The sequence below is a fragment of the Hemitrygon akajei genome, chromosome 1 (genome assembly GCF_048418815.1).
Source record: "Hemitrygon akajei chromosome 1, sHemAka1.3, whole genome shotgun sequence".
NCBI lineage: Eukaryota > Metazoa > Chordata > Chondrichthyes > Myliobatiformes > Dasyatidae > Hemitrygon > Hemitrygon akajei.
In genome coordinates, this window is record NC_133124.1 from 24,257,484 (window position 1) to 24,283,613 (window position 26,130).

A 26,130-nucleotide genomic window follows, 5' to 3' on the forward strand; every position below is an offset into this window, starting at 1 on the left:
TCCAGCCAAAATGTAGAACCTCACACTTCTCAGCATTAAACTCCATCTGCCAACGACCAGCCCATTCTTCTAACCGGCATAAATCTCCCTGCAAGCTTTGAAAACCCACCTCATTATCCACAACACCTCCTACCTTAGTATCATCGGCATACTTACTAATCCAATTTGCCACTCCATCATCCAGATCATTTATGTATATTACAAGCAACATTGGGCCCAAAACAGATCCCTGAGGCACCCCGCTAGTCACCAGCCTCCATCCCGATAAACAATTATCCACCACTACTCTCTGGCATCTCCCATCTAGCCACTGTTGAATCCATTTTATTACTCCAGCATTAATACCTAATGACTGAAACTTCTTAACTAACCTTCCATGTGGAACTTTGTCAAAGGCCTTGCTGAAGCCCATATAGACTACATCCACTGCCTTACCCTCATCAACATTCCTCGTAACTTCTTCAAAAAATTCAATAAGGTTTGTCAAACATAACCTTCCACGCACAAATCCATGCTGGCTACTCCTAATCAGATCCTGTCTATCCAGATAATTATAAATACTATTTCTAAGAATACTGTCCATTAATTTACCCACCACTGATGTCAAACTGACAGGTCTATAATTGCTAGGCTTACTTCTAGAACCCTTTTTAAACAATGGAACCACATGAGCAATACGCCAATCCTCCGGCACAATCCCCGTTTTTAATGACATCTGAAAGATCTCCGTCAGAGCTCCTGCTATCTCTACACAAACTTCCCTCAAGGTCCTGGGGAATATCCTGTCAGGACCTGGAGATTTATCCACTTTTAAATTTCTTAAAAGCGCCAGTACTTCCACCTCTTTAATTGTCATAGGTTCCATAACTTCCTTACTTGTTTCCTACACCTTACACAATTCAATATCCTTCTCCTTAGTGAATACCGAAGAGAAGAAATCGTTCAAAATCTCTCCCATCTCCCTCGGCTCCACACATAGCTGACCACCCTGATTCTCTAAGGGACCAATTTTATCCCTCATTATCCTTTTGCTTTTAATATAACTGTAGAAACCTTTCGGATTTACTTCCACCTTATTTGCCAAACCAAACTCGTATCTTCTTTTAGCTTTTCTAATCTCTTTCTTAAGATTCCTTTTACATTCTTTATATTCCTCGAGTTTTTCTCCCATATTTGCTCCCATATGGGAGCTAAGTTTTGCTCCCATATTCTCTTTAACATACCAGGGCTCCTGTTCCTGCACATTCTATAAAGTCACTGATGTGCATTTCACATTTTGGGCACTGGATCCCAGACTTCCTTTAACGCACCGGGGCCTCAACTGCCACCACTCCTGCCAAATCACTAAGGCCCTGGTTCCTGTGCTCTTTCCACTCACCAGGCCTTGGTTGCTAAGCTTCCCTTAATCGCACCTCAGTGTGTCCTAAACTCCTGTGAAACTTAGTGGGATCACTGTAAATTTTATTACACCATTGTACTGTGAAACGTTTGAGAAGAATTAAAAGTGGTTTGGCATTAGTGTCAGATTAATGGAGCTTTACCATATCTGCAAACATCTGAGTTTTAGCCACCCCATTTGTCTAAATCATGGATAGAGAAAAGCAATAAATCATGCCAAGGGAAGAGGGAGCAGGGAAAGCTGACACAAGTTGAGAAGAGAGCAAGTGACCCGAAATAGTTGACATTACAGGCGCTCAGATGGAGGACAAGCTGTTCACATGTACTCTGAGCCTTGCCGGCTCAGTAGGCACACACATGCAGGAAGATCGTGATGGTGATGGCAAGGATAATTCTCTGTTAAATTATCAATCAAAAGCATTTCTTTTTCCATATACATACCTCCTTCATCCTGTGCAACTGGAAATATCGTTATTGCTCCTTCCCAAAATTGAATGAGGGGCTGTTCAGCCAACTATGTTAACAGTATTGCTTTCCATAGATGCTGCCTGACCGGCCTGCTGAGCGTATTCAGCATGGATCTCATACAGCCTTCTGCAGAGATTTGTCACATCAGGACTGTCAGTTTTCAGCAGCACACACACTTGGGTGGAAGCTCAGAGACCTTGGTCTTCACCCTGCCTGGTGTAGCTGGATCCTGGACCTCATGTCAGATCACCAGCAGATGGTAAGAGTGGGTTCCCTCACCTCTGCCCCTCTGACCCTCAACACAGGTGCCCCTCAGGACTGTGTGCTAAGCCCCCTCCTTTATTCTCTATATACCCATGACTGTGTCACCACCCACAGCTCCAATCTGCTAATTAAATTTGCTGACGACACTATAGACAGACAGCAAGTCATCACCCTGACACAGTGGTGTCAAGAGAACAACCTCTCCCTAAATGTCACAAAAACAGGAGCTGGTTGTGGACTACAGGAGGAATGGAGACAGGCTGGCCCCTATAGACATCAGTTGCTACCATCTGGGAAACAGTACTGCAGTATAAAGGGCAGGACCAACAGGCTCCAGGACAGCTTCTTCCACCAGGCCATCAGACTGTTTAATTCATGCTAACACCACTGTATTTCTATGTTATATTGGCTATCCTGCTGTACATAATATTTATTATAACTTACTATAATTGCACATTGCACACTTGAATGGAGAAATAACGTAAAGATTTTTACTCCTCATGTATTTTGAAGGATGTAAGTAATAAAGTCAATTCAATTCATTTTAACTGGAGCAGTGGGCTAAATTAGTTGCTATCAGGTTAAGATACCACTAGTTAGGCTGTGAGTCCATGCATTGTTTACCTGCAGTTTATATGTATGGCAGAAAAGGTTGTGGGAATGGAGAAGTGATCATCATTTCACTTGGCCCATAAATCACTGCCCATAGATAATAACTTCTGCCCAATTCTGATGGAAATGAAATTGAGGCCATCTAATAGCAGGCAAGCTATTCAGCGTGCTAATTTATTCATAATCTGAATATTAAAAAACACAAGTCTGCAGATGGAACTAAATTACTTCGACTTATTAAGCGTTAGAAACGTTCATAAGGATTTCCCCTCCCATTCCTCCTTATCTTTTGCCAGTCATCTTGAATGGTCTCAAACCACCTACTAGTGGCAAATGCTTCTATTCATTAAAATGCTGGTCAAACTTTTAAAGACGTGGTTGAACATCCTTTTGATTTCGTATTTCATTCTGGTCTGAGGCAGCCAGCATGGAATATGAAAACAGATGAGAAGGCTTTTACATCCTTGTAAAAACAAAGACAGCTACCAAACCAATCTTGCTTCCTTCACAACTCAGGCAGTAGAAATTTAAAATGGCTAATGTGAAAATGAAGATTGTCTTCCAGTTTAAAAAAACACAAATAGTATACAAAAATAATAAATCAAATGTATGATGTGAGTATCTGGCATAATGGAATGAAAAAATACTGGATGATAGGAACTAAAATGATTGATTATAAATTCCCTGGATATAACCTTCATCCTGAGCTTAACCCTACAGAATTTCCGAGATCTGGAAAAGTTCAAAGTAAAAGAAATGAGCCTATTACTGATATTCAAGTTGGGAAAAGCAGCACAGTTAACCAGGTGTGTACAATCAAGTTCAAAATAAATTTATTATCAAATTACATGTATATCACCATATACTATACCATATACCTGAGACTCATTTTCCTGCAGGCAGTCACTGTAGAACGAGGAAGTACAATAGAATCAATGAAAGGTGTGTGTTGCCATTCAATACTTCGTAAACTAGGCACCACAAAACTGTGTGCTTAGCCTCCTGCTCTGCTTGCCTTACACTTATGACTATGTGGCTAAGCACTGCTCCAATGCCATATTCAAGTTTGCTGGTGACTCCACTGTCATTGGCAAAATCAAAAGTGGTGATGAATCGGCATATAGGAAGAAGATTGAAAATCTAGCTGAGTCATAGCATACCAACAACCTTTCATTCAATGTCAGAAAGAGCAAGGAAATGATTATAGACTTTAGGAGAGGGAAACCAGAGATCCATGAGCCAGTCCTCATCAGAGGGTTAGCAACTTTAAATTCCTGGGTGTTGCTATTTCAGAGGACCTGTCCTGGACGCAGTATGTAATTGCAATTGCCAAGAAAGCATGGCAATGCCTATACTTTCTTAGGAGTTTTCAAAGATGACATCTAAAACTTTGACAAACTTCTATAGATGGGTAGTGCAGAGTATATTGACCGGCTGCATCACAGCTTGGTGTAGAAATACCAAAGCCTTTGACAGAAATTCCTACAAAAAAATTAGTAGACTCGGCCCAGTACATCATGGATAAAGTCCTCCCAAGCATTGAGCCCATCTACATAAACCACTGTCATAGGAAGGCAACATCCATCATCAGAGATTCCCCACCACACAGGACATGATCTATTTTCTCTGTTGCCATCAGGTAAAAGGTACACCAGCCTCAGGACTCGCACCACCAGGTTCAAGAAGTTACTATCCCTCAACCAACAGGCTCTTGAATAAAAGGGGATAACTATACTCAGCTTCACTTGTCCCATCATTGGAATATATCCACAATTATCTCACTTTCCATGACCAGCTCACCATCTAATGTTTTTGTCATTTATTTATATTTGCAATTGCACAATTTGTTGTATTCTGCACACTAGCCGATTTTTCATTGATCCTGTTATAATTACTATCAAATAGATTTCCTGAGTATGCTCACAGCTAATGAATTTCAGTGTTGTATATGCTGACATAATGTACTTTGATAATAAGTTTACTTTGAATTTTTAAGAAGTTGCAATTATGATGCTTGAAGAGGAAACTCCGGGTTTGACAAGAAAAGTTTTTGATGATGTTACTTGCAAAGTGGACATGATTGGGGAGCACAGAAAGGGAGAAAGCAGTGGATGCTGCTAGATTACTTAAAAGGCATTCAATGGAGAAATCCACATCATAAAGACTCAGGCTGGGTTTTGCCAGAGGTGCTGCTAGAAAACTGGTTAATAGAACTTAGACAAAATAAATCAGAATACATAGGCCCTTTTAGCGATAGGTAGAGACCGAGGTCTCAGCAATGGTTCTCAATAATTAAATAAAGTGAACCACTACTTAAATAAATCAGAATCAGGTTTATTATCATCGGTATATGATGGGAAATTTATTAACTTAGCACCCCACAATGCAATACATAATCTAGCAGAGAGAAAAAAATCAAAATAAAACATAATAATAAATAACAAGCAAATCAATTACATATATTGAATAGATTGAAAAACCTTACAAAAACAGAAATACTGTACAGTATATTAAAAAAGTGAAGTAGTGTCCAAAGCTTCAATGTCCATTTAGGAGTCAGATGGCAGAGGGGAAGAAGCTGTTCCTGAATCGCTGAGTGTGTGCCTTCAGGCTTCTGTACCTCCTACCTGATGGTAACAGTGAGAAAAGGGCATGCCCTGGGTGCTGGAGGTCTTTAATAGTGGACACTGCCTTTCTGAGACACCACTCCCTGAAGATACCCCGGGCACCCTGTAGGCTAGAGCCCAGGATGGAGCCGACTGGATTTACAACCTTCTGCAGCTTCTTTCGGTCCTGTGCGGTAGCCCCTCCATACCAGACAGTGATGCAGCCTGTCAGAACACTCTCCACGGTACAACCATAGAAGTTTTTGAGTGTATTTGTTGACCTTCAAAATCTCCCCAAACTTCCAACAAACAATTATGATTACAAATTGAGCAAAAACAGTCAAAGTGTGAGGCAGAAAGGTGGCAAAGTGTGTATAATGAGAAGGAGACATGTTATTTCCTCTGTTATAAAGTATAGAAAAATAATAATATTAATTGCAGTTTAATTGACCAAAGAGATTAGGATACCTATGTAAATAAAATCACATTTATATACAGGCACAGAGTGGTAAATCTGTGGAATTCTCTGCCCAATGAAGCAGTGGAGGCTGCCTCAGTAAATATATTTAAGACAAGGTTGGATAGATTTTTGCATCCTAGGAGAATTGAGGGTTATGGGGAAAGGGCAGGTAGGTGGCGATGAGTCGATGGCCAGATCAGCCATGATCTTATTGAATGGCGGAGCAGGCTCGACAGGCCAGATGGCCGACTCCTGCTCCTATTTCTTATGAAATGTTGGCTTTTATTACAAAGGCCTTGGAGGACACGATGAACAACATTTTACTTTGCAGGCTTTAGTGAGATCATATTCATGTACTTTGTGCAGTTTTGATCTCAGTCAGAATCCAGAAGTCATGGTCCATATTGGTTATCAATGACATAGGTAGGAAAAGAGAGGAAATTGTCAAGAGATAATATAGGGAGTTAGATTAAAAAGCTGAAAAGCAGAACCTCCAGGGTAGTAATCTTTGGATTACTGCCAGTGAGGGTAAGAATAGGATGATTTAGCAGGTTAACGTTTGGCTGAGGAATTGTGCAAGCGTCAGGGATTCAAATTTCTGGGGACCTCGTGACCTGTTCTGAAAGGACTGGTTACACCTAAACCCAAGAAGGTCCAATATCCTTGCAGGTTTGCTAGAGTTGCTGGGGCCGGCTTAAACTAATTGACAGGGGGATGAGAACTGGAGTGATAGGGATGAGGAGGGGGCAGTTGGTATACAAGTAGATGCGGATTGTAGTGAAACTGAGAGGAAAGACAGGCAGTTGATTGAGCAAAATTGCAGTCAGTGGAATGAGTTGAAATGTAACATGGGTGCAAAATCTGAAAGGGTGACGAAACGGGACTGAATGTGTTACATTTTGAATTCATGCAGTATGTGGAATAAGACAGATGATTTTGCAGTGCAGTTAAAAAATTGGCAGGTATGATCTTTTGGGCATCACTGAGTCATGGCTCAAAGATCATACTGGGGAGCATAACATCCAAGGATACACATTATATCAAAAAGACAGGCAGGTAGACAAAGGTGGTTTTGTTGATAAAAAACAAAGTCAAATGCTTAGGTAGAGGTGACAAAGGATCAGAAGATGTAGAAACCTTGTGGATAGAGTTAAGAAATTGCAAGGGTGAAAAGGAGTTATGTACAGGTATCTGAACAGGAGCCAGGATGTGGGTAAGTATTACAACAGATTAAAAAGGAATGTAAAATGGGCAATGTTACGATAGTCATGGAGGATTTCATTATGGAGTAGATTGGAAAATCAGGTTGATGCTGGATCACAAGAGAGGGAATTTGTAGAATGCCTGTCAGATTTTTTTTAGAGCGGCCATTAGAGGAAAGGCTATTCTGGACTGGATGTTGTGTAATGAATCAGATTTGATTAGAGAGCTTAAGGTAAAACAAAATCCCTTGGGAGGCGGATATGATATAATTCACCTTGCAATTTGAGATTGAATTACAAAGGAATGAGAGAGGAGCTGGCCAAAGTTAGTTGGAAGGGGACACTATCAGGAATGATGGCAGAACAGAAATGGCTGGAGTTTCTGGGGGCAATTCAAATAGATACAACCCAAAAATGAAATAGTATTCCAAAGGGTAGATGAGGCAACCATGGCTGACTAGGGAAGTCAGACGGGATATAAGGAAAAGAAATGGCCAAACAGTATGGCAAAAATTAGTGGAAAGTTAGAAGATTGAGAAGCTTTTAAAAACCAGTGGAACACAGCTGAACCAACCACAAGGAGAGAAAAGACAGAATATGAAGGTAGGGTAGGCAATGATATAAAAGAGAATAATAAAAGTATTTCAGATATATAAAGAGTTAGAGAGGTGAGAGTGGATACCAAACCACTGGAAATGAAGCTGTAGTAGTAATGGGGGGGGGGGGGGTGGGACAGGAGTGTGATGATGTGGACTGTGCCTTTAAAAGAGAGAGAGGATAAGAAAACCAACTGCAGAACTGTTGCCTGCTTCTGGGTTGCCATGGTGAAGAGAGATGGAGTTCTTTGATGGTCAATGAATGTTATGGTTCCTCTGCAGCTTTTTTACTTTTTACAAGGACAGTCTTAGACACACAGTCAGAGTCAAGATGGTTTCAGTCAATGAAAGACACCAGTGAGTCGGTCACTAGTTTAAACTTTCAGTAGCCTAAAGGGGTGAGTTGAGATCGATCCACAATGACTCTCACAAGTGCTGCAACTAGAAGTTTGCAGAGAGAGGAGAGGAGAGGAAGGTTTGAAACAGAAGAAACCTAGTGACAAAGAGATCACTGTTTGGATTCTCTCTCCAAGTAGCCTGTGAGGGTGAGCTTGTTTCCATTCAACTACCAAAGTGTGTTTGTCACAGAGTTAATCTGCAGGAGTGCGTTCTCTGGTGAGGGTATGAATACCACGTGTGTGTTTACGCTTTGTCTGGGTGTGGTAGTTCACTGAAGAAAGGCACCCCTGTGGTAAATCACTGTTGGAGTTATTTTGTATGTCGTGAAACTGGATAAGTGGCTATCACATTGTGTGTGATTGGGTAACCTTGTGGAATCTACCGGTGTGTCGACCCTTGCCTGGGTGGTGGTTCCCTTGAAGATGGTCCCCTTTGTGATAAGCTACTGTTGGTGATACTTCGTGTGAGGATTCGGAGGACAACGGGAAGATCGACAACACCTGTTTGTTTGGATTACAAATATCTCGCATTAACCTGAGGATTGAACTGAACTTTCTTACATACCATCGTAAGACTGTAACTCTTGCCACCCGAGCTTGAATGAGTTTGGGAATTATATTTACACAAATATATGCGTATAACATTGCTAACTTTTGATTTACCTGGTTTAAGTTACTATATTACGTAGTTACTAATAAAATAGTGATTGTTAAAAGCAAAACTAGACTCCAGGTGCGTTCTATTGCTGCTGATACGTTTACCGGGTTGTGTGTATGTGACAGGGAGAAGAACAAAGAAATAGCGGATGTACTCAGTATGTATTTTGGGTCAGTCATCACTGTGGAAGACACTAGCAATATACCTGAAATTCGAGTGTCAGGGAGCAGAAGTGAGTGTAGTTGCTGTTACCACCAAGACTGTGCTTGGGAAGCTGAAAGTTCTTAATGGAGCTAAGTTGCCTGGAACAGATGGACTATACCCCAGTGTTCTGAAAGAGGTAGAAGAGATTGTGGAGGCACTAGTAACGATCTTTCAAGAATCACTAGATTCTGGAATGGTTCCAACAGAGTGGAAATTTGCAAATGTCACTCCACTCTTTGTGAAGGCAGAAGAAAGGAAATTATAAGCCAGCTAGCCTGGCTTCAGAGATTGGGAAAATATTCGGAGTCTAATTTAAGGATGAGGCTTTGGGATACTTAGAGGTACATGATAAAATAGGCCAAAGTCAGCATGGTTTCCTTAAGATGAAATCTTGTCTGACAAATCTGTTGGAATTCTCTAGAAATAACAAGCAACATAGACCAGGGGTTCCCAACCTGAGGTGCGAGATGGAATTTCAGGGGGTGCGACAAAGAGTGGCTTGTGTCCTTGAGTGATGAGTCACGAGTTATCACTCAGACAGCTGCCAGTGTGCCTTGAGAAGTGGTAGTAACGTTTGTCCCAAGCACACTCCAGTCTCCCGCTGCCCGAGTTGAGAGAGACGTAAACTCACTCCAGTCTCCCGCTGCCCGAGTCAGCGTTGAGGATTCTCATCAGTGCTACCTGGGAAGTTACACCTCAGAATTGAGGAGTCTCATCAGTGTTACCTGGGAATTGCACCTCCGAGTTGAGGAGTCTCATCAATGTTAGCTAGAAGGTTACATCTCAGAGTTAAAAGTCATCTCATAATGCCAAAATCTTTATACATCCTGAATCAACCATCGAGTAACTTCACGTTAAAACCAAACCCGCAGACAGTAGGTAAATTATTCAATTATAAAATTTTAAAAAGCCACATTTTGATAAAAAACAGCTGAAGTCATTCATTCGTATTTGTCTCAATGCATTAAAGAAGTTTCTGAATTTCAAAGGTTTTTTTTCTCTTAAAAGTTTTTTTTTCTTGAATCGTTGATAATTTTGAATTGTGTTAGTTGAGGAGGTATCACGGTTAGCACCAAGGACTTTGAATCGTGTGATGGGAGTTCATATCTCCAGTAATCATCGGAAATAGGTGTGTAAATTCAGTACAGAGTAGCCTAATAAGTTGCGTCACGTCCCCTTAGCATTTCCACCTGACGATTTATCTTGGCGTAACCGCAGATAATATCGTAATATAATATTTGAAAGCATATTCCTCGCGATACTTTTCTATAGGCGTGTCTGGTTGAGTAAAGCAGTCGTCCCTGACTTAGTCAAATAGTTTTACTCATATTAGCTCATATTTTTCTCTTTATCCTTAACCCTTCATCATGTCAAAAAGAAGGAAATGGAATGATGACTATGTGTGCTTTGGTTTCACTTGCACAACAGGAAATGATGGCTTGCAAAAACCCCAGAGCATTCTTTGTAGCATTGTGCTTTCCAACTCAAATCTGAAGCCATCCAAGCTTCAAGAGCACTTCAAGAACAAACATGGCAGATCTGATGTTGAAGGACATGATGCTGGGTCATTGAAAATCAAAAGAGCTCGTTTTGATTCACAAGGAACTCTTACAAAATTAGGTTTTGTTTCTGTTGAAAAACCACTACTTCTTGCTTCATACCAAGTGGCATATAAAGTGGCCAAATCCAAGAAGCCCCATACAATTGCGGAAGATCTCATCAAGCCATGTGCACTGGAAATGGCAACAATTATCCTGGGCAAAGAAGCAAGAAAAAAATTTGAACAGGTGCCCCTATCAAATAATGTCATTCACAACCAAACCAGTGATTTGAGTGAAGATATTTTGGACCAAGTCATCTCAGATGTCAGAGCTAGTCCTCTTAAAATCTCCATTCAGTTGGATGAGTCAACTGATGTCTCCAGTTGTAGTCAACTCATCACATTAGTGAGGTATGTCAATGATGGTGCTGTGAAGGAAGATTTCCTGTTTTGTAAAGATCTGAAAACAAAAAAAACTGCAAAGGATGTGATGGAACTGGTGAAAGATCTTTGCCAAACATGATTTAGATATCAAAGTCATTGGATCTATGTGCACTGATGGGGCACCTGCAATGCTTGGAAATAAATCTGGCTTTTCTGTATTGATGAAAAAGGAGATTTCAGACTTGCAAATTACCCATTGTTTTCTTCATTGGCATGCTTTGGCATCAAAAACATTGCCTCCAAATTTGAAGAAAGTCCTTGATACTTGTGTGAAGACCATCAACTGGATCGGGGGGTGTGCTTTGAACCATTGCATCTTCAAATCATTTTGTGAGGATCTGGGAAGTGAGCATTCAGTTTTGTTTTTCTACACAGAAGTCCGTTGGTTGCCACGAGGACAAGCTTTAACCCGCTTCTTTGAACTGCGGGAAGAAATCAAAGTTTATCTGGAGGAGCGTGAATGTGATCTAGTTGGGGCAATGGAATCACAAGAATTCGCCCAAATGCTGGCTTACTTAGCTGACATTTTCACTCGTATGAATGACCTGAGTGTTTCTCTTCAAGGAAAAGGGATAAACATATTGAAGGCTTGTGAAAAGTTGAATGCCTTCAAAGAAAAGTTACGTCTTTGGCGTCAAAGGATGGAAAGAGGCAGTCTCTCTAATTTTCCTTCACTAGAAGAGATGGTTGATGATGCTGGATCCGTAACTCCTACTGTGCGTGAAGAAATTATGGCTCATTTAGAAATGCCTTCAGAATTGTTTGATGGATATTTTGCTGCTGGAGACCTGAAGATTTCAGAAGAATGGATCATGAATCCATATTCCTACAATTTGGAGAAAATGTCAGATGATGAGGAGCTGAAGGAAGATTTTATTGATTTGCGGACAAATCAAGCTCTTGAAATGCAATTTGAAAGCAAGACTTTGGAGGAGTTTTGGTGTGCAACACTGGATATGTTTCCAAGACTTGGTGGAAAAGCACTCTGTGTCCTCATTCCATTTGCAACAACATACTTGTGTGAATCTGGATTCAGTTCTCTTTTGTCAATCAAGACAAAATCTAGGAATCACCTGAATCCACAGGCAGACCTGTGGATCACAGTCAGCAAGAAAGTTCCACGTTTTGACAAAATCATGAATGAGAAGCAGGAGCAAAGTCGTCATTGAATTTTATGTTCACAATTGGGATTGATTTTGCTGTTTACAATTTTTTCTGAATAAATTAGAATCAAACTGCTCAATTTATATTTGCATTTTATACACTGAGTTAAAAGCTTATTTTTTTTAAAGTTCAATTTGTTCACCTACAGTATTGTATGTGGTTCAAAAATTAGAAATTAGACTTCTTCATTTCAAATGTGATATTACTTTTGTAGGGGTTGCGAACATTAATCAAATATTTCCTAGGGGTGTGGGGCATAGAAAAGGGTGGGAACCACTGACATAGACAAAGGAGGTCAATGGATTTTGTGTACTTTTTCCAGAAGGCCTTTGACAAGGTGCCACATGAAGCTGCTTAACAAGAGCCCATGGCATTACAGGAAATATATATGCATGAATAGAAACACACACAAAATGTTCCTCCAACATTTTGAGTGTGTTGCTTGGATTTCCAGCATCTACAGATTTTCTTGTTTGTGCATGAATAGAAAATTAGCTAACTGGCAGGAACCAAAGAGTAGGAATAAAGGGAACCATTCCCTGGGTGGTTGCTGGTGATTAGTGGTGTTCTAATGTGTCATGTTGGGACTGCTCTTTCTGTCAACAATTTGGATGGAATCCTCCACCATCAACACTGCGCTCACCTGCATCGCTTCCATTTTGCTCACATCTGCCTTCACCCCATCCTCCTACCACCCCACTAGCCTCCACATCCTGCACATAACTTTCTGTAACTTTCACCATCTCCACTGGGACCCAAACAAGCATATCTTCCCCCCCATCCCACCACTTTCCACAGGAATTGCTCCCTAAACAACTTCAATTCAACACAACCCCCTTATCCATTCATCCCTCCCCACTGATCTCCCTCCTAGTACTTATCCTTGCACGTGGAACAAGTGGCACACCTGCCTCTACACCTCCCCCTTCAGAGCCCAAAAATATCCTTCCAGTTGAGGCGACACTTCATCTGTGAGTCTGTTGGGGTCATATACTGTGTTCGGTGCTTCTGGTGTGGCCTCCTGTATAATCAGTGAGACCCGATGTAGATTGGGTAACTGCTTTGCTGTGCATCTTCATTCTGTCAGCCAGAAAAAGCAGGATCTCCCAGTGGGTACTTATTTCAACTTTACTTCCCATATCCATGGCCAATTCTAGTGCTGTGATGATGTCACACTCAGGTTGGAGGAGCAACACCTTACATTCCATCTGCGTAGCCACCAACCTGATGATATGAACAGTGAGTTTTCAAACTTCTGGTAATTGCCCCCCCCCCCCCCCACCTCCTTCACCGTTTCTCTCTCACTTTATCTGTTTATCTGCCCTCTGGTTCTCTTCCCCTTCTCTTTCTTCCATGGTCTTCTGTCCTCTCTTATTGGATTTCCCCTTCTCCAACCATTTATCTCTTTCACCAATCAACTTCCCAGCTCTTTACTTCACCTTCTCCCCCGGTTTCACCTATCACCTGCCACCTTGTACTTTTTACTCTTAGTCTGACTTCTTACCCCTTCTTTTCCAGTTCTGATGAAGGCTCTCAGCCCTGTTCCATAGACACTGCCTGACCTGATGAGTTTCTGCAGCATTTTGTGTGTGTTGCTATTCATAATTGCATTCCATTTGAAATTAAACATAATTTGCCTCAATGTAATGCTCTTCAATAGTATGTATTTCTTCTGTTTTAAGTGATCTGCAAGACCATTTACTAATCCTAAATGGTGAATGATGGATAAGTGTTGTGTCCAAGTTATGATTCAAATATTCTCCCTCGTTGGATTTTAAAAATCAGGCAGGTTAACCAAAAGATATAAATGAAATTTTATTTCTAAAGCTTTGACCTGGTTGTGCAATTTTCATTAAGAAGCACAGTTTCAGACACTAAACAACATAGCAAAAAAAAAAATGAGCAGTGAGGCAGTTTGGTCAGAATGTACCTCATAGAAGGGGAAGTTCTTTAATTCCCACTCCTAACCCACTACATTAATGTTGCAAGGAATAAGACAGAGGAAATTTAATTCATGAAGGAAACACTGCTTTAAAAGCAGACAAATTTCTTTTCAAAACAGAGACAAACAAGGCAGTTAACAAAAGGGTAGAAATAAATTCAAAATGTCAACTTATCCATTAGTAATTAGTTTTAAATGTTTAAATATTTGGCAAAAACACGTATTTTCAGGCAATTTGCATGAATGTTACAAAAACATTATTACTATACATAACATAATCAATAGGCAGTAAGTTAATGACTTAACAACTTTACACGCAAGTTCATTCTATCACAAAATTAATGTTAAGTAGATAATCATGTATGAAATTCCAAAGTATAAGCAACTAACACAAAAAAAACTACAGCATCAAATCCTTAGGCAAAATTCTAAATGATCACAGAGCAGTTATTCTTATTCCTTGGTGTATTTCACTGCTAGTAGATAGCTTATGAGGCAAAGCAAACCTGCAATTGCAATCAGTACAGCTTAAGTTGCAGAGTAGAAAATGAACACAATTTACAGTTGTGAAGTACGTTTCACCTAAGTGTGAAGTTACTTGACAATCTTTTTGTAAGAAACAGAACCCCTTGACTTCCATCACTCCAGTTCCACTTGGGCATACTAGGAACACTGATTTTAATCAATCAAAAACATATTCAAGTAGTGTGAATAATTGTTGAAATGCTATATTATTTGATAACTTTCAATGACAATAAAGGCAGAACTGTAATCAAGAGATATTTACAGATTAAACACAGTGGTTTTCTGATCTTTAAGCTAACAAGCAGAGCTAAGAGTCAAGAACTGAAATTTGGAATCATTCATTTTAATTATGAATTGCAGTTAGACAAATAAATTCTTGTGCAAACCTTTCAATTTTTTTTCAAAAAACATTTTAAATTCAATATATTTGTACAATTTAATGAAGTGAAATAGTTAAATCATTCAACCATTCTGAAAATCAATTATGAGTTGTAATGAAGTATAATCCTAAAAACTGTTTAAAAAAAACTTCATCATGCAGGCTGCAAATTTCTCAGAAATGACACAGCAGTGAAAATAGTTTTACCAAGACACAGGAGGCACAAATAACCAAATAATGAAATAGGCTTCCCTGTACATTTTCAAACATAGGAACACTGAAACTATTCGATTTGATGATAGGTATTCAACTGGCATTCACAATTGCTACTGCGGATGGAGGAAGCCAGAAACTTTGCTGGATTTGTTTTATCAATGTGCCAGTGCCATGATTTACTAGAAATACACGATAGAGACTTGCATATTCCAGAAATTTCAAAATAGAAATTATTTAGCAATTGTGTATTTATCTATCAATGTAATTGTAAATAATTTCAATGCTGGTTCAAAAGCTGTTACTGATCCAGATCCCTCACATTTCCTTCATCAAAGCTATTTTAATTCAAATCTATGCTGGAATTGGAACTTCAGAATTACTTTGTTCCATATAATAAAATTTAGCTCATTGTATTGAATCTCCAAGATGCAATATTCATTTCTACAGAAAGATGGTGCCAACAGTATTATAGCAGCTTCTCTTTGCAAATTATAACTGCATTTAAGACAATGGATAGCTGGTGCAATTATGCACTGTAGAAGGACAGACAGCATATTCAGTTGATTTGGAGCTAAAATGTTTAAATGGCATCAACATACAAAATTCAAGAGAACAAGTTTGTGGGTATCAATAAACCACCTTAAAACTAATTTTGCACAACATGTTCCTTCAAAAATTCCCTTTCTTTAAAAGCATCAGACCCATAACATAACTAACAACATATAAGATAGTTTGTAATTAAAAGCTAATCTATATTTCAGCAATCCAGCAATGCAAATATAATCAGTGTATGCATTAGAGCACAGTTCAAATTTTTTTGAGATGTGAGCTGCTACCAAGTGCAGAGGCTGTCGCTCAAAGAAAATATGATTTTTTATACATCTTTATGTGCCTGAACCCTGTAAAAATACCAATATTTAAATGATTCAATGAAGATCATGATTACAATTGGAACTAGTGTATACCAATATGTCCAAACATGCAAAAATATAGAATCACTTGCTTCCCAAATTAACAATATATTAACAATTAACAATTTCAACTAGTTTATAAACATAATGTTAATTTCTGTCAGTACAAGGCCCAAACCATTTAAAACTTATATCACTGAATGGCAAGGTTTCATCTGCCTTTTACCTATCAATTACTATAAACCTCAGATTCCACCCCCCCCCCCCCCCCCCCAAAATCACCTTTTGCAGTACAAACCAAACATAATTGGTTTTGGCCTTTATTTAAAACACTACTATTTTAACATTTCCACAAAATTTGATAAATGATAATTTACCAAAGGTGCTACTAAAATAAGACATCCTAATCATGCTCTTCCAGTGGATAGACCCTGCAAATTAAAGGGGATTTTTATAATGGATGCCAGTTTTATGGAGAAAAAAGGTGAGAATTCTGCAGTATTAAAATTAGACAGCATAACAAGGTACATTTTAACAACTTAAAATTCCCAATCCTACTTAGGATAGCACCCTATTAATTGCTGAGGTATTATTCTCCTTAAAATAGCACGTTTTAAACACCTGTATTCCAGATAAAATAGATTAACTGGATCGCAAATTTTAAACAGATTTACAGTTTAATTTCATGTCTTTTTTTAAGATGGATTACTGAGTTGCAGATGATAATTTCCAGAAAATTAGCCTCTGCTGAATTAAGCACATCTGTAACAGAAATGTTTGCAAACCTAAACACATTTAAGAATTTGTGCATATACTGTGAATTTGTTAAAACAAATTTTAAAAACCATCAAGAAAATCTTTTCAGTACTCAGAAGTTATATCTTGTTCTTGATCAGACAAAAAAATTGCTATTTTCCTACTGTAGCCAACAGCATTTTTAAAAAAAAAAATATCAACTGCAGGAATACAATTGGAGCTAGGTTGAGAGCTGATACCAACCATACAAACCAACTCAACATGTCACTTTGATGACTGCTTATAAAGAAATGTGCATATAAATTGTCAAGTTCCCATAGTGTAACATTATAACATAGAAAAGGCTACAGACTTTATGATCCATCCATGATACTACAAACAAAAGGGCTACCAAAAATAATTTACTCTGGACTATGATACAGGTGTAGTGCTCCGTGTTCTGTACTCAGACAATACTTTCTCAGTTTAATACAGTAAAATCCTGCGTTCTATGGCTTTGCGGCAGATAGGACATTCACTCATTCGATCACCACAAAGCTGACATGTCCCATGTCCACAGAGGAAAATCATGTTCTTCAAACGATCCAGGCAAACAGGGCACATAGTCTGAAACAAATTACAAATCAAACACTGTTAACTACATGTTCTGCTGCACATCAAATACAATTCATTTTAGCAGGAAAGCACGGTAATGTCTTGTTTTCACATAGATGTTTTATTGACATGTACTGGCATTCCACCAAAATGAATGTGCCCAACAGGAATTTTGTCGCATGCAAATACTAATCACGAAGGCTGTATCAGGTAATCATCCAAGGTTTGAACTTAGTACCTTCCACAATTTCATATTTTCACAGAACTAAATAAATTAACTTCATTTTATATGCAATTTAAATGCACTGCACAGGAAGAAACAAAGATGTAACCACATAAAGAGTCAAGGTATTTTCAGCAAGCTAAATTAATTGCAAATAATTTGTAACCATGTTGGTAGAACCCACTTCCCCATATGTAGCTGGATTTACCTTGTATCAGAATTTAAGGGGAACAATAAGTAAGATTTTGCTGCAATCACTCCAAATCTAAACTTACTTAATCTGAATACAAATGACTATTTGACTATAAGGACCTTTCATACCAGCAAAAATAGGGCCCTGAGCCATGGGAGGGCCTTCTCTGTGACACAATGGAGAAACCCTACCTGAAACCCCACTGTCAGCTTTAGTAAGAGTCAGCTGTAAAAGCTATTGGGGCTTTCCTTTAAAACAGTTTGGAATGCTTCCAACATTATAAAATATTTAGAAATTAAGAAATAGAACCAATTATATATTTCAAGATTAATGCTTTTAAGAATGAGGAATATCTAAAAATAATAAGTTATTAAAGACAAAGACCAGAAAGGAACTTGCATTCAAACCCTCCCCTTTAACTCACTCAGTGAGTTAAATTCCAGACCTCCAAATCTGATTATGTATGCACAAATGTTATAAATTTGATGGCTTTTACCAACAAAATCTTATTCTTACTTTATATCACAGCAGCTTAAAACCCTGAATAATATACAAGAGTCAGTGAGAAATACTGAATAAGACACACATTATGAGACATACATTACCTCAGAAATGCAATCCTCTTCACAAATTTTGGAATCAGTGGAGTTATTTCATTCAGATTTGATAAAAATGCACAGGGATACAGCTAGAGGCATTACTTAAACATAGAGATGTATTTGCTAGTCATTCATTAATAATTTGAGTGCAAGTGTTCCAGTTTTAAAATTCTGTAACTCATTTCTTGGTCAACTAGTTTAAACAGTACTATAACCCAGTGAAGTCAAATGTTTTTTTCTATAAATCCATGTCACAAATTCAGTGTTACCCACCTCCCCAACTCCCAATAAGGTTACCAAATTAGAACAGTAATCTGTAGAAATCTTTAAGAACTATTATTTAAAAAAAAGAAAAAGATCTAAGATTAACTTGGAATGGACACCAGTTGTTTGTATTAATCATTTCTGAAAGCAGAACTTATTAATTTAGACTGCACTGCATTTAAAAATTAAGCATTAAATGTTTGGATTCTGGCTTTTGAAACTAGAAATTACAATGAAATCCAATTTTACCTGCTCCTTGATATCCTGCAACTGTTGTTGGAGTTTCTGTACATCAGCATTGACATTGGTATTGTCCTTGTCTCGCTGAAGAGGAGTAATATTTCCACTGCCTGCAATACAAGAGTCCATTTTTAATGATAAAAACACAGAAGTGAGCATTTTACTGAATTATATCATTTTTGCATTATTGTAAAGGAGTTAGGTCAACTGCATTTATGGTTTCACTCATTTTCAAGTTGTTATGCTATGTAGTTCAATTTTTGTGGTGATAAAGAATCTCTGTCACATGTTCAAAATCCTTATAAACTCACCAGCTATCATGCCACATTAAACAAAATAAAAAAAGTCTAATGAAAGCTTTCTGCTGTTTCAACTCACCATTATAGCCATAGAGCACTAAGCGCATAGCTACAGGTCCTTTGGTGTATCTAGTTTGTGCCCAATTCTGCCTAGACTCACCAAGCCCTTGCTGCTTGATAGACCTCCATAACCCTTCCACCTATGTACTTATCAAAATAACCATTATAATGTTATTTTACAAGCATTACAGAGACATTTTAAGATACTATACCTAAATATATTTCTGAATTATTACTAACATCTGGCTGTAGCAATAGTCAACATTTCTCACAAATTATTCCAATTGCTGACTACTCTTCACCACAAGTGCAAGTTATATAGTAATCCTTCTCTGAAATTTCAAGATGCATTCTTAAGAACAGTGTGTCAATTTCATTAAATATAAAGGGATAATAAGACCATAAGACAAAGGAGCAGATTTAGGTCATTTGGCCCTTTGAGTCTGCTCCACTGATTTATTATCCTTCTCAACCCCATTCTTCTGCCTTCAGACATCTTCGATGTTCTTGTTAATTGAGAACCTATAAACGTCTACCTTAAATATACCAAATGACCTGGCCTCCACCGCTATCTGAGGCAAAGAATTCCATAAATTCACTACCCACTGCATAAAGACATTTTTTCTCATCTCTGTTCTAAATGGACATCCCTCAGTTCTAAGGCTGTGTCCTCTGGCCCTAGGCTCCCCCACTATCGTAAACATTCTCTCCACATCCACTCTATCTAGACTTTCAATATCCGATAGGTTTTAATGAGATCACCCCTTATTCTTCTAAACTCCAGCAAATACAGTCCCAAAACAGTCAAATGCTCCTCATATGTTTACCTTTTCATTCCTGGGATCATTCTCCTGAACCTCCTCTGGGCTCTCTCCAATGCCAGCACATCCTTTCTTAGTTTTCATCCACATCCACAACTACTCACAATACTCCAAGTGAGGCCTCACCCGTGCCATATAAAATTTCGGTATTACATTCTTACTTTTATATGTTAGTGCTCTCAAAATGACTACTAACATTGCATTTGCCTTCCTTACCACCAACTCAACCTGCAAATGAACTTTAGGTAATCCTGCATGAGGACTCTCAAGACCCTCTGCACTTCAGATCAGCAAATTTGTGGATAACGCCAAGAATGGGGATGTAATGGACAGCGAGGAAGGTTATCATGGCTTGCAGTGGGATCTGCACCAGCTAGAAAAATGGGCTGAAATATGGCAGATGGAATTTAATGCAGACAAGTTTGAGATGTTGCACAACATCTCAACAAGGGTAGGTCTTACACAGTGAACAGTGGTGCACTGAGGAGTATGGTAGAACACAGGAATCTGGAAATATAGGCCCATAATTTATTAAAGGGCTTCACAGGTAGATAGGGTCATAAAGAAAGCTTTTGGCACATTGGCCTTCATAAATCAAAGTATTTAGTATAGGAGATGAGATGTTATAATGAAGTTGTACAAGACATTGGTGAGGCCTAATTTGGAGTAATGTGTGCAATTTTGGTCACCACCTCCAGGAAAGATGTCAATAAGATTGGAAGAGTACAGGGAAAATTTTCAAGGATGTTACTGGGTCTGGAAGACCTGAGTTATAGGGAAAGATTGAATAGGTTAGGGCTTTATTCTTTGCAATGTCGAGAGGAGACTTGATAGAGGCATGCAAAATTATGAGGGTTATAGATAGGGTAAATGCAAGCAGGCTTTTTCCACTGACGTTGGATGGGACTACAACCAGAGGTCATGGGTTAAGGGTGACAGCTGAAAAGTTGAACAAGAAAGGAAATTTCTTCACTCAGAGAGTCATGAGAGGGTGGAACAAGTGGAGCATGCAAGCATGATTTCAACGTTTAAGACAAGTTTGGATGTACATGGATGGTAGTGGTATGGCAGGTTATGGTCCCGATGCAAGTTGATGGGATTAGGCAGAGCGTTGTGCACTTGATCTGAGACATTCCTGACCCTGGCACCTGGGAGGCAATGTACCATCTGGGTGTCTCCTTCACATCAACGGAAACTGATTCTTGCTCCTCTATTAATATATCCTTAATCACCACTGCACTCCACTTCTCTCCCCTTCCTTTCTGAATCACAGAACCTGACTTGGTGCCAGAGACCTGGCAGGTCATCTCCCCTCAACAGTATCCTAAGCGGTATACTTATTATTGAAGGGAATGGCCAAAGGGGTGCACTGGCTGCCAATTCCCTTTCCCTCTCCTGACGTCACCCAAGATTTAAGAAAGAAACTAACTAAGTTGTATGCACAAACAAGCTTATTGTCAATACCAAATCCCTCATCTAAATTGCAACTGATTTCATTTACACAGTTAAGATTACAGTCCATTGGTGTAGATCATTCTATGATGTCACACTGGTGAAAATGGAATAAAGTTTAAATACAACAGATTCTGCAGATGCTGGAAATCCAAAGTAACAGACAAGATGCTGGAAGAACTCAGGAGATTCAGGCAGCATCTACGAAAAGAAATAAATAGTCCATGTTTTGGCTGAGACCCTTTCAGATTCAGCCTCATTTATATATCATATACATATCAAGATTTAAATGCAAAGGAGATCCAAAGAAAATAAAAAATGGATTGTGTTAAGAATTGACTCACTAAGATCATCATTGGAATCTTCCGTACCTTTCCCACCACAACACATGATAAAAGGCACTCTTCGTTCCACAACTGCTCGACATTGCACACATTTTTTCATCAGGCTTGCACAATCTGAGAAAGTTTTAAAAAATGATCCATTCAACAATTTTCATATATAATTACCATTTATAAATACTTACAAAATTGCAATTAGTTTAAAAATGCATGTGTTAACAGCAGGTGAACAAGACAACACCAGCTTGTGATCATTTTAAAAATGGCTCTTAAATAGATACTAGACCCTTATCAATATACTTTTCAGCCGATTATTCATTCTACTGGACTCTCCAACAGTGGTGTCTGAACAGAGGATGCTGTCCAAGTTGCATGCCATCTTGGACAATGTCTCCCATCCACTCCATAATGTACTGGTTAGGCACAGGAGTACATTCAGCCAGAGACTCATTCCACCGAGATGCAACACTGAGCATCATAGGAAGTCATTCCTGCCTGTGGCCATCAAACTTTACAACTCCTCCCTCGGAGTATCAGACACCCTGAGCCAATAGGCTAGTCCTGGACTAATTTCCACATGACATAATTTACTTATTATTATTTAATTATTTATGGTTTTATATTGCTATATTTCTACACTATTCTTGATTGGTGCGACTGTAACGAAACCTAATTTCCCTCGGGATCAATAAAGTACGTCTGTCTATCTGTACACAGTTATTTGAGACTTAGTTCGTGTCAAATTTATTGTCCCAAATCCCACCACCAATCAAGTTTCAGTATATAACTAAGCTACTTAAAAGATGAGCTCCAGGTGAGGTCAGCTTCAGTGGTGTTTGAAGGGTGGATCACACTGTCCTTAGATTTTATACCTCTAAATGGGGTAAACACACTAATTTCTACCCTGGCCCACTGACAGAGTACTCTAAACTATGATATTAGTAATATTAATAATATTGACATGACCTTTCAAGTTCAGAATCTTTATTGTAAAATAGCTGCTTCAGTTTGAGTACTTACAGGCCTTACCAGCAACTTAAAAACTTTGGCTCAATTGAAATCTAACTTCTGAATATAACAGGAAGTAATCCTGTGATGCAGAAGTAGCATTCATAACTTACACAAAAGGAGACCACAATGATGAGTAATTGAGAGATGGCAACATTATAACTACATCACCCTAAGGACATAGGTAAAAGGTCTTAGTGAATTTGCATAGATTGTCTCTGTGTCTTCAAATGAAGTGGCAAGGAACACAATGAAATAGTATGAATGAAGGGTGACATTATTTACTGCCTCCCTTCTCCTCCTGCTGCCACAGAAGGCAATGATTTTTGTAAATGATAGATAATGAAATGTACAACAGTCAAAGCTGCCTAAAGCAGAGGTGCTAGCTAAAGTTTTTCAGCAATTTCATGTGTGGACCATATTTGGATATGCCTTTCACCACGTGTAAAACCCCAACTTATTGCTGATCTTCATAAGGTCCAAATTCAATGGGAGGAAATTAAAACTGAGTGCCACAGTAGGCAGTGGCTAGCACAATGTTATCACCGGTTAGGGTGTCGGAGTTCAATTCAGACATCATCTGTAAGGCATTTGTACATTCTCTGTGTGGAATGTGTGGATTTTCTCTGGTTTCCTCCCACAATCTAAAGATGTACCAGTCAGTAGGTTAAAGATCACTGCAAATTGTCCCGTGAGTAAGTTTAGAGTTAAATTGAGGGGTGCTGGGCAGTGGGGCTCAAAGGGCCAGAAAGGCCTATACTGCACATCATCTCTAAATAAACAAATTAGATAGTCATGCACATGTAATCAATTCCCAAATGGCCGCAGCAGGAGTGTTCAAGCAGCTGCACCGAGAATCTTTCAGACTGATACTTCAAACATTATTCAAGTTTGGTTAAATGACACATGAACAAGCAGACAATTTTCATCAGAGCTTGGGGAAACAAGAACTTACAATAAAAACACATGCATTGAAAAAATAAACATATTTTCATTGCTTCACTCAAGACCACCTGTGGTTTGGAATTCATTGTGCACAGTTACATTAGATTAAATGCTCTATATCACAACTCCACAAAGATACAAGTGTAAAAAAAAAATTGAGTCACATTTTGGGGGGAATGAAACTTCCTTTATAGCACTGGGTCTTGCAGTTTTTATTTTGTTCACACTTTGGATTACTTCCTACTGTGCTGACCTTATGGTATTGATGAAAGTTCAAAGTCTGCAGGACTGCAGGGCTGGAGAAACAATAGAACTAGAGTTTGCAAATTAGATATCAAGGCAGATTCTAGGTGGTACAGTCAGGATTAGAGCACTTAAGTAAGAAATTAGAAGGGCTAAAAGAACACATCAGGTTTAACTGGCAGACAAGGTGAAGGAAAATTCTAAGGGATTCTATAGATGTGGAAGAGCAAAAGGATTGCAAGGGACAAAATTAGTCATCTGGAAGATTAGAATGGTAATCTTTACGTGGAGCCAAAAGAAACAGGGGAGTTATTAAATGGCGTTTTTTGCATCTTTATTTACTCAGGAGACTGACAGAGCCTATAGAAGTGAGGTAAGCAGCAGTGAGGTTATAGATCCTGTTCAAATTACAGAGGAGGAGATGTTTGCTGTCTTGAGGAAAATCAGGGTGGATAAATCCCCAGGGCCTGACAAGGTGTTCCATTGGATGCTGTGGGAGACAAGTGCAAAATTTGTAAGGGCCCCTTACAGAGATATTTAAATCATCCTTAGCGACAGGTGAGGTACCAGAGGATTGGAGGAGGCTAATGTTGTTCTACTATTTAAGAAAGGCTCTTAGAATAAACCAAGAAATTATTGGCCAGTGATCCTGACATCAGTAGTGAGAAAGTTACTGGAAGGTATCCTAAGGAACTGGATATACGAGTATTTGGACAGACAGAGCCTAATTAGGAATAGTCATATCTAACCAATCTTATGGAGTTTTTTTTAAGGAAGTTACCAGTGTAACACGCTGTAAGGTTTCACTGCTAATGTAATGACCCCTCTGCAATGCTTCAGTGCTAATGTGATGGATTCCCTGTAGCAGCAATGCTTGGGTTATGACTAGAGACAACAGGGCTTTGGAATGTATGTTATCCAACGGGAGAAATGTTGTTCTTTCTTATGAGCCTGGAAGACAGATTTTCGCGGTCTTTTGTCGGCGAGAGAAGGAGGAATACGCATTTGGAAAAAGCTGGTAGACCACCAGACAGAGTGGACTGGGAGCCAGGATCCGAAGTTGATGAAGGCAAGGCAGTGGATGTTGGTCAAGAAGGTTCAGCCATTTGGCATTCAGGATGAGGTAGTAAACAGCATTAGACATTGAGTTTGTGGAAGAAGCTAGGAGTGGTAATACGTGGTTACCTCTCTGACTGGAGGCCTGTTACTAGTGGAGTACCGCAGGGATGTCAGGTCTGCTGTTGTTTGTCATCTAGATCAATGATCTGTATGATAGAAACATAGAAAACCTACAGCACAATACAAGCCGTTCAGCCTACAATGCTGTGCTGAACATGTACTTACTTTAGAAATTACCTAGGGTTACCCATATCCCTCTATTTTTGATAATGTGGTAAACTGGATCAGCAAATTTGCAGATGACACCAAGACTGGGGTGTAGTGGGCAGCGAGGATCTGGACTAACTGGAAAAATGGGATGAAAAATGGCAGATATAATTAATGTAGACAAGTGTGAGGTGTAGCACTTTGGGAGGACCTGCCAGGTAGATCTTACACAGTGAGCAGTAGGGCATTGAGGAGTGTGGCAGAACAAAGGGATCTGAGAATACATGTCCATAATCCACTGAAAGTAACATCATGGGTAGACAGGGTCGTAAAGTAGCTTCAGCCTTCAATGATCAAAGTATTGAGTACAGGAGTTAGGATGTTATGTTGACGTTGTACAAGATGTTGGTGAGGCCTATTTCGAAGTACTGTGGGCAGCTTTAGTCACCTACATACAGAAAAGATATAAACAAAAGTTGAAAGAGTACAGAGAAAATTTACAAGGATGTTGCCAGGTCTGGAAGATTTTAGTTATACAGAAACAATGAATAGGTTGGAACATTATTGCCTAGAACATAGAAGATTGAAGGGAGATTTGATAGAGGTTTACAAAATTATGAGGGGTATGTGCTGTTTGATCGTTGTTTCCGATATTAACGTTGAAACCTGTGCGAAAGGAGTTTTATAGTGAAAAAGCCATTGCACTGGGGCAGCTCCACTCTCTCGGCCTCAAAACTCTTGGTCCAATAGTACGAAAAATTGTCACAACTGGAGATTTC

At 39.0% G+C, this 26,130-nt stretch overlaps 1 protein-coding gene across 2 annotated transcripts in view; it reads right to left on the bottom strand.

Annotated features, from left to right (window-relative positions):
• Positions 1 to 13,816: 13,816 nt before the first annotated feature.
• Positions 13,817 to 26,130, bottom strand: part of mib1 (MIB E3 ubiquitin protein ligase 1) — a 148,937-nt gene continuing 136,623 nt past the window's right edge. The window contains exons 19-21 of one of the 2 annotated variants that reach the window (XM_073039296.1): positions 21,860 to 21,946; positions 18,866 to 18,966; positions 13,817 to 17,349 (exon numbers count right to left, since the gene is read on the bottom strand). In XM_073039296.1, coding sequence (XP_072895397.1) covers positions 17,209 to 17,349; positions 18,866 to 18,966; positions 21,860 to 21,946 — 329 coding nt within the window. In that variant the 3' untranslated portion in view covers positions 13,817 to 17,208. Of the gene's footprint in view, positions 17,350 to 18,865; positions 18,967 to 21,832; positions 21,947 to 26,130 lie in introns of both variants that reach the window. The other variant, XM_073039287.1, reaches the window with a different exon arrangement.